Raw genomic sequence first — 10,114 nt, forward strand, 5'->3', positions numbered from 1 at the left:
TGTTTCCAAATGTACTTGATTATCTGATGACAAGAATAGAATTCTTCAGTATTAGTTTATTAACATCTATAGAAGAGATATGTCATTCAGGGTTGAATTGAGGAGTCCTTGGTACAAGCAAACAACCAAGCTCAGAGAGCACCAAGGACTCCACAGTTATTAACAGCTGTCTACCTGGCACTTAGGAAGTTGCCTTCTATCTCAGTTTTTCCCCAGTAAAGTTAGAATTGCAGCATATTTCATAATCAGAAAACATATTGTACATTGTAGGATGAAAACAGATTTAAAAGACTAGCTAATGTTCTTGCAAGTTCAATTGAGGTTTTAGAAACTTGCACATCAAAGCTATGATTTACTAGTTGCACTGTATACAAGTTAATTGCATACAGTCTAATTACAGTCTAATTGTTCTTAGACTACATCTAATGGAATGCTGGGAATTACACTTAGTCAGCAAAAATGGACTTACTTAGGACTGTTGGGAAAAATACAATATTGATTAACAATGATTAGCCTACAGAATCTTTAAGAAATTTTGCCAATGAATTTTCCTTTAATGATAAAAATACATGACTAAACAGTTTCTTTCATGCTTAAATAGGCTCTGTTAGTATAGATAATACAAGCAATATACATAACTCTCTGGAAAGAATAGGGCCATTTTACTATTCTAAATACCATAATCATTTGCTTTTAATTTCATTTTTCCTTTAAAGGTTTCTTGGGCAGAATCAAATTATGGGGATGTTTTAGAAGAACAATGCTGGTCAATAATAGAGCAAGTTTCTGACATAGAAGACACTGTCCAATATTGCCAAGACAGATGATTAGAAATCAAGATGTAACCCCACATTTTTCTCAAAATGGTCCAAACCATTTCACACACAATTTCTCTTTCATTAATACGTGACAGCTACTCTGTGATCTCGTCCACATAAATCATAAAATTATAAAAAATTCTGTTCTAAAGATTTTATGGAACAATTTTGCATCACACTATAAAGTTGAAGTCAAATAATTGTATAGGATGATATATGTTCAGGCATATCAATAGTTAAAAGTTCAAGCAGGACTGTTCTTTTTTACTCCCTAATTATGAGGTTGAAAAGAATAATTAATGTGACTTATTTTATTTAGAGTTGTTGTAATGGAACAATATCATTGTATACAAAACTGTTGTTACATGAATATTTGGTGTGCTTGCCTTGATTCAAGAAATTCTAAAACACGCATTGATCATGAGCCTATTAAATATTATGCAAACATCCCATGAATTAAAAGAATTCGTTTTTAAAGACTGTTTAATAGAAAACCTTGATCAAAATATAGTCAATACCTTTAAAACACCAAGATTTAAAACATGTAGTGATAGGGGGTGCGAATAGAAGAGGCGGGACACCGTAGTCTGTTTCAGCACTTTATTTCCAGCCGCGATCAGGAGTAAGAGAAGGGCAGGTTGCTGGAGCTCTCTTTTTAAAGAGCCCTGGCAGTCTTGCCGGCCACTGACAGCAGTTCATTTTTCCCGCCGCTAAATTAGCCAATCAGCAGCAGGCATGCAAATGAGTGCTCCATACGTATGTACGTAACACCCCTCCCCTCCTGTTAGAACACAACCGGTTCCTGGTTCTCGTCACTGGACTCCTGGTTCCTCAGATAAGTGTTTGCGGTCCTCCCTCGGGTTTGAGTCTAGGGTCTCTGGGTTGTTTGGACCTAGGGACAGTTTTTTATTGTAGGGGTTTCTGCTTGCTGTTTTGTATGCTCCTTGGGGCGGAGGCTCACTTAGTGGCCTCCCAGGATTCTGGCCCTGTTGGATGGTGGATTTTTCAGGTTGCCTTAACCAGGTCTCTCCTAGTCTATTTCAGAGTTGGTCAATATGCCTCATCCATACCCTGCCATCCTCAAGTTCCACCTGGTATGACTTTGGCCCCATTATGGCTACTACCCTTACTTGTACCCAAGTGGGGTAGCCCATGTAATTATGGGCAAACACCAAATCCCTTCTTCAAATTCCCTGAGTTGTTGGGTTGAGTTCAGGGGTACCTCCAGGTGGGAATGGGGGTCCAACTGTGACCTTAGTTTCTGGCCAATTAATAGTTCAGCTAGACTTTTATTAGTAGTTGCGCTGGGGGTGATATGTTGGGCTTAGAGAAATTTGTCGATCTTTTCCTGCCAGTTACCGGGGCCCATTTTGGTGAGTGTTTCTTTGGTCAGTCTCACCATTCATACTGCCTGACCATTACTAGCTAGATTAAATGGGGCAACCAGTGCATGTCTGAATCCTTGCTCTGCTAGGAACGACTCAATTGTTTTTGCAGTTAACTGTGGCCCGTTGTCAGAGACAAGGATGTCCAGTAACCCATGGGTAGCAAACAATTTTCTTAATGTCCTTATAGTTGCTTCTGTAGTCAGATTGGGCATTATCACTACCTCTAGCCATTTTGAACACGCGTCAATGACAATTAGAAACACTTGTTCCCCCATTGGCCCAGCAAAGTCAGTATGTATCCATGACCATGGACTCTTAGGGATTTCCAACTCCCTGATGGGTGCCCGGGGTGGAGCTGGCTGGGTTTCCTGGCATGGCGTGCATGTCGCTACCCATTCTGCAATGTCTGTCCAAGTTTGGCCACCAAATATAGCCCCGGGCCAGCGACTTCATTCGTACAATCCCCGGGTGACCCAAGTGTAATGTTTCCAGGACTTGTGTTCAACAAGTCTTTAATGGCTGCAAATGTGTGGGCTTCCTTCGTTCCCCAGGTCCACGAGGCCGTCTTCCCTAGTAGTCTGTGTAATGGCTCAGCAATGGTGGCTTTCTGTTTTAAGAAAATACTATAAAAATTTAGCAGCCCAAGAAATGCCTGGAGTTCAGTTTTGTTCTTTGTGGTTGCCTTGATTTTACTATCCGTGGGATGGATCCCTGAACTATCAATTAAATATCCCAGGAATTTGACTTTCTTCACCCCAATTTGGCCATCTGATTTAATTGGGGTGACTATTGGGGTCTCCCACGTGGCGTGGTTGATTGGCTCCAGAATCCCCTGAGCAATTTGCTTATCTAATTGCTCATCTACCTTGGGCCAAAGAGCAAATGGAACCCTGTGGTGGTTTAGCCTGATTGGGGTAACACTAGGGTCTAGGTTAAAAGATATAGGTTTTCCTGTATACTTGCCTAGGCTCCCATCAAAAGATGTCCCCAAACTTTGCCAGCAGTTGATCTAGTTCACTCCCACTGATTTTGTTGATTCCGGTGACCCCTACTCCTAGGGGTTTGAACCACTCCAGGCCCAGTAGAATTGGTCTGTCATTGTCGATGACGGTTAGGGACAGATGTCCACTGAAGTCATTGAACTTGACTTGCACTGATGCTCCTTCTAGCACGGGGATGTTATTTCCCTGGAAATCATTTAAAGTGATGTTTTGCAATTTGAGTTGTTTTTTCTTCATTGTCGGGATGAGGCTCTTCAGTGTTTGCCATGACACAATGGTGAAGAAGGACCCCATGTCTAATTCCATGCTGCAAGGGGTCTCCCTATAGAGGATGGTGACATGGTATTTATTAGCATCACATGCGTCTGAGTGGCCCACAGTTGTTTGATTTATTCCTCTTGCTTCTGGCTACGGTTCTTCTTGTGTCTTTGGGGCCAGGTCTCGCATGTCCTTGCCTCCCTAGACCAGCCTGGGGTCTGGGTTGGTATGGTATAGGCTGTGTGGCCCTGCAGACCTCAGCTATGTGGTCCTTTTGCTGGCACCAGCAGCATATGGCATTTTTGAACTGGCAAGCTGATCTAGCATGGAAACCAATGCACCCCGGGCAACGGGATTGTTTAAAATCATTGTCTCTTTGGCTTACTCTTCTTTCCAGGCATATTCGGTTCACTGCCTCTTCCTCCTCTCAGTTTTCAGTTTTGTTCTCAGGGACCTTAATGGCCCAATCAGGCTCTTGTTGGGTGCAATGTACTCCACTGGTCTTTCGGATGTCAGCGGCGGAATTATCAGATGTTTCTGCGGTTCTGGCTTCCTCGACCACATCTTTGAAGGTGGCTCCCCTCCGAATCAGCAGCTTCTTCTGTAGGGTCAGGTCCCTCATCCCCAACATGAGTCTATCCTTCATCATCTCCTCCAGATAGACAAATTCACACTTGGTTGCAATTTCTCGCAATTTGGCCACAAAATTGCTGATGGTCTCACCCTCTCTTTGCTGCCGGTGGTAAAATTCATTTTGGCTCACCATTGGTGCTGCTGTTGGGGCATAATGGTCCTTTAGGATATTCTGCAGTGTGGACCAGGTCATTGATTCGATATCTGCCGGTGATGCAAGGGTCTGAGCTATCTTGTAAATTTCTGGGCAGCAGTAGGTGAGAAAGAGGGCTCTTTTTCTGTTGTCTGGGAGGTCTTGGTAGTTGTTGGCTTCCAGGAACATTCGGAATCATCCCATATAGGTGTGCCATTCCTCCATCTGTGGGTTGTAGATAGCTGGTGCAGCAGAAGTTTGGCTGGTCATCATTTTTTTTGTTTGCTGGACAAGATTGTTCCTTCCTAGTAGATGGCCGTGGATGCCATGAGGTGAAGGTCAATGCCCTTTGACCCCTTTCTTGTCCTCTTCAGAATCCCATCTTCGTCGCCAGTGTTAGATATGGGGTGCAAATAGATGAGGCGGGACATCGTAGTCCGTTTCAGCACTTTATTTCCAGCTGCAATCAGGAGCAAGCGAAGGGCAGTCTTGCCGGCCACTGACAGTGGTTTATTTTTCCCGCTGCTAGATTAGCCAATCAGCGGCGGGCACGCAAATGGGTGATCCATATGTCCGTACGTAACATGCAGACTTTTAAAACTTTTTTCCAGATTAAACATCAATTGACAGGTATTAATTATAACTTAAAATGGGAACCTCAAACAAATTAATATAGCAGCAATTATGCAACACAAATTGGGAGTAAAATGGGGAATTACTGTTCATGTTTTCTGCTTTACAGGGATCATTGCCTTATTAATTGTTCATTGATGATTTAAAAAGAATAACATCATCTTGTCCTGGAACTCTGCATGAAAATGGAATATTTAACTGTTTTACCGTACATCAATTTAAATGCTTATTGGCCACTAGATGTTAACTGCCAACTTTTCAGAGAAGATGACAGCTTGAATTTGGACACTGAGGTTATTAAAACAAGTCCTTTACAACAAACCTCTTAAATTACAAAGAGAAATTCTCAGCATGATTTCTGCAGCCTGAGGTTTCTATGTCAATGTCCATCAGGCATGCTGTGTTCTGCTGGTTCCCCACTGTAAATCCTTCTGGGATCCTGCCACATGCTCCATTCCCCCAAAGTCTGCAACCACCTCTATGCAGGCAAAAGAGTTCACATAACCACAATGATGTCATGTGAACAGACCCAAGGTTTGCTAATGTAGGGCCTGGAAGGTGATCCTATAGCATGATTGATTTCTGTGGGATTTCTCAACTGACAGGTACATGGTCAATACAATAAGGATCATTTTCTACGGGCCCTATTCATATTTTATCTTTGACTTTGATTTTATTTGGATAAGTCCTCTGAAAGTTATTGGAGGATATGTTTTAAATAATTCACGAATAGAAAGAAGCACATTGATTTTGGAACCAGACATGGACCTAATTTGCAAAAAATCAAATTCAGCTAGCAAAAGCAATAAAATGTGGAAAAGTGTGTGTTGCATTCACAATTGCCTGTATAAGAAGCATATCTAAGTGGGATATTGGTTAACTGCTTTTAAGATAACTGACTCTAAATTTCCCTTGTGACTGCATCTCTATCATTGTTTAATCTTATTTCATTGTAATCTATCATTTAAACAAGCAGTTATGTATGTAGCTACTAATGGCTTGATTTTGGTGTGAAGGGCTGCTCTTAAAGACACAGGGACCAAGTTCTCTTTGAATAGGTGTTGCCCACTACTGTGCTAGGTGTCCTACACAATCTGACTCATCCACCCACACATCCACCCACCAGAAATGTCCTCTGGATTGTACCATCCATTAAATCCAGTCTCTGCAGCAACACATAGGTAATGTTCATAAAGTTAAGCCATAGTTTGTGTGTGATCCACCCTGGCCTGCACATCAAAACATATTTCCCCCAAACAAAGCATTGTATGGCTGGCTTCTCCCCCCCCCCCTTATCACAGTCCAAGACAGAGAGTCTGGCTTCTACCCAACCTGCTTATGTATTTAGGAACCAGGAATAAAATTGTACCTAGTCATTTTTAAAGGAAAACAAAATCCCTTCAGTATTTCTGCTTGCTGGAGTCAATTCAACACACATGTACCCAGAATTATGCCCAAACTTGTGGCTGGGACTTATGAGAAACTGGGCATGGATTTCAACAGGCACAGATGCTTCAAACTTTGCCTAAGGTCCTTAATTTAGACGATCAGGAACTGCAGCATCAGATCTGTTCCAGCCTTGTAGCACCGGAAAACAGGCGCAGGCAGAGAAACAGGCGCTGATTTCTAGGGCACAGCTTGGCACGCATCCCACCCAACAAGCGATGGTCGACCTCACCTTCCTGGATACTGGAAAGGTGCCTAAGTGGCAAAAGAGGAAGGGTCTCCCCTCCATCTCTCCCGGCCCGGCCAACAGCATCTTCACTCCCAAAGGAAAAGGAGGCGGCAGGCGATGCCGATGGCGAGAGCCCGAGACAGCGAGCAAGAGCGGGAATCGCTGACTTACGTTCTCTTGAACACGCCGCCCAAGCAGCTCCCGATCAGCAGGCAGAACTGCTGCGAGAAGAAGACCCAGGTGATCTGCGACAGCGAGCTCTGGGTCTGGCAGCGCAGGTCGAGCAGGGTGGGCCCCAGAAAGGCGATGCACAGGCCGAAGCTGAAGAAGACGCTCCAGTAGGTCAGCGTGGGCTGAAGGTTCCTCTTGAAGAGATTCGTCACCCGCGCATCCCACCGCCACATCCTCGGCTTGCGCTCCTGTCTCCGGCCGCCTTCCTTCCCAGACCAAGTCCCTGCTGGGACGGGCGGAGCGGCTCCAAACAGGCGAGTGGCGCCCCCTAGGCACCCGCGCTCCAACCTAGCCGGAACCGCGCTCAGGGCAGCAGCGAGCCGGAACCTCGGGAAAACCTCCTCCCTTCAGCCGAGCCAGCGCAGTCGGCTTTACGGCAGTGGGATCCTGCTCGAAAACACCTGCAACCGGATACCCCTCCCCGCCCGCCACGCCTCGCCTCGCCTCTCCGCCCAGCCACGTCCCGATTCTCCCTTCTCACGATCGCGCGTCCTCCGCCTCAGCTGCCCCGGTCCCGGATCCGGCGGTTGCCGATCCCCAAGCGGCTAAGTCGGCGTCTCCCCGTCTCTCCGCCGCAAGAGGAGGATGCGTATCGCGCAAAGCGAGCGGACACAGCAGTGCTGGATTGGCACTGGCTCCGCCCCTTCATCCTAGAGGGCCGCGCATAAGCAACCGGCCGAGTCGCCTCCCTTGGCCGGCTCCCCAGGGCACCGGCTGAGATGGCTCAGAGGCGCCGAGCGGACCGGCGGTTCCGACCCGCGCTCGCCCTTGCGCCCAGCAACAGCTCGGGGTCACTCGCCGAGACGGGAGACGGCCGCGTTCTCCTCACGGTCGCCTTTCTCCGCCACCTGGGAGCTGCGCCTAACCTTCCTCCGCATTGCCGCCTCCGAGAAACCGGATTGGCGCGCAAATGGGTCAGCTCTCCCGGTGCGGCTCTTTCGCCGAGGTTGCACAACGAAAGCGCGTGTCCTGGACATCGGCATCTTTTGAGTTGGCGGGTTGTTTCAGACACGGAAGAGCCCGGGACTCCTCACCTGTCTGCCCTCAGTTTAGAATTCGCGGCTTTTCCATTTGAGACGATTCCCCCTCCCCCAATCACTTTTCCATAGGCAAAACAAGAGAACCATTTGAAACTACTCCAAACAGAACTGAGATTTCCCCCCCCCCCCTTTATTTGCTTATTTCTCTGTTCTTGACAAATGAAGGTGCCATAACTCATATTAAACGTTACTAAGTAACTTCTTCTGTTAAAACCATCAGCATTCACCTCATGAATGGCCTACTCCTCTCCCCAAAACTGTGTAACAGTTAAGGGGGAAGGAATTTCTCTTCCTTTGTAGTTAGGAACCAGCAGAGAGATTTAAGGGAAGAAGGGTCCACCTTCAAAGGTACTGCAAATAGCAACCTTCCCTTGGATTTCCTTGTGTTGCTCATCAAGCAAACGTATTTATTGCATTCACATGAGAGCTATCTTGTTCTTAAGTCTTGGCAAGATCCACCTGTTGCTAACACTCCATCATTTGTGCTTTCAGATTATGCTTTGGGGAGTCTGATTGCCATGAATCATAACCTTTACACGGTCAATTTCTTCTTAAAATTGTTTTTGGTGGAGAGGTTGGGTAGACATAATGAAGAATGCATGTGGTCACTATATAGTTTGTGTTTTGTGTGTACAGACAAATATTTACACATTGGCTATATGCTCAGCTGGTTCACATGTTTCACAGCTGTTTCACACATTTCATGAGGACATAGTTTGCTTCACTCACAGCAGAAGATCTTGAGCAGGAAGCAGGTCACTGCATTGCGTTAAGCTATCATCATGGAAACTTTAGTGCTATCATCACTTAAAGTGGTCTTTCACATATCTGGAAACATTCAAATAGGAAATGTGATATCTTAATGTTTTTTTCTTTCTTTCACATTCTCCAGCTGATATGCAAAGAAAGGACCAATGTGTCCTTGCTCAAGACAATATTTGTCTACATTTGGATCTGGAATATTAAAAGAACCAATTCAGTGACTGAGAAAACTTTCCTGAATTTGCCAGAATTTAATTAAAGAAATAATATCTGGACATGTGCTCCCAGGGAAGACCTTGGCATTTTTTCCCAACGTCTTTTAGTTCCTTGGCCCCCTCCATCTCCTTCTGCTTCATTCCTTTAAAACAGTAAACTAAAACCTTGGGCCTTTTAATCTATCCATTTTAAGCGTATCCAACATTTAGAGGAAATGGAATGCTTTCTTTTTTTCCTAGGTTCTAGTGTTTTGTTTTTTTTAAATACAATATATATTATGGATATATATATTATGTAGCAGGCTGGATTGGAGTTAATGTTCCACTTGTGCAGAAAACTCCCTCTGGAGGAGGAAAAGTTTATAAATATTTTACCTGCTGCATTTGAAACAGTAACTGGTGTTTTTTTTTTTAGATCTTGCTTGCTTGCTTTCTTCCTCCAGCCTTATTCTTCCCAGGAAGTGCAGTACAGTACATAGGCAAGTGAAGCAGAGATGATTCAGTGACACATTTTCCTTTTCCCGAAATTTCTGGCAAGATTGACTACAATGTACATTACAATTAAGATAAAGGCAAAGATTGCCTCAAGTTGAATTTGTCTTCTAAGTTTTTCATGATTATAATATGGAAATGATTTACCTGTTACTTTATTATTGTTATCCCAGGACTAACCAGTCCTTGCTTAGTTTTTCAAGATCAGCAAAGGTTGTTTAGCTCCTGCCATCTAACTGGGCATTAAACTAGTTTTAACATAAAGTTCCCCAAACTTCCTCAAAAATTATTTCTCCAAATTCAGAGGAGGTGGGGGGGGGAAATCCCACAGTTCCATTCACATTCATAATTGTTTATCCATTGTAATGGATAAAAAAAGGTTAAACGTGTTCCTCCTTCCCATACTTGAAAATGATGGGCATCCTACTGTAACTACTGGAGCTTGTGTGATCAGATTGTAATCTGAAGGTCTTGTCCTTAATTACTTCCGATGTCCTATTATAAGGCAGGTGCTATGAACACTCTTTTTAAGGTGTTTTTTTTTTTTAAAAAAGTTAATGGATTAAGACTGTGTGTATTAACAGTGAGATGTAATGCTACTACCATTTAAGGAGAAGGCACATAGAAAATCAGGAATAGCAACACCAAAACATTCAATCAGATGGTTTGAAATCCTCTTCCTTGCCTCTTTGTTGAAACAATACTAATTAAAATGTTGACAGACAATTTATATCAGCAATACATAGCTGCAAATATAACTTCCATCATTGTATAAACATTATTTTGCTACTTTCCCATGCATGAAAAATCCTCAGTTGCTGATATACTGATAAAT

The 10,114-nt window shown here is 44.0% G+C and overlaps 1 protein-coding gene across 1 annotated transcript in view; it reads right to left on the bottom strand.

Moving 5' to 3' along the window:
- Window positions 1-7,674, bottom strand: part of SLC60A1 (solute carrier family 60 member 1) — a 48,046-nt gene extending 40,372 nt beyond the window's left edge. The window contains exon 1 of the mRNA XM_034414419.3: window positions 6,711-7,674. Within this exon, the coding sequence (XP_034270310.1) occupies window positions 6,711-6,943 (233 nt within the window). The 5' untranslated portion in view covers window positions 6,944-7,674. The remainder of the gene's footprint in view (window positions 1-6,710) is intronic.
- Window positions 7,675-10,114: the final 2,440 nt, after the last annotated feature.

The sequence above is a fragment of the Pantherophis guttatus genome, chromosome 3 (assembly GCF_059756535.1).
Source record: "Pantherophis guttatus breed Tessera chromosome 3, ASM5975653v1, whole genome shotgun sequence".
NCBI classification, from domain to species: Eukaryota; Metazoa; Chordata; class Lepidosauria; order Squamata; family Colubridae; genus Pantherophis; species Pantherophis guttatus.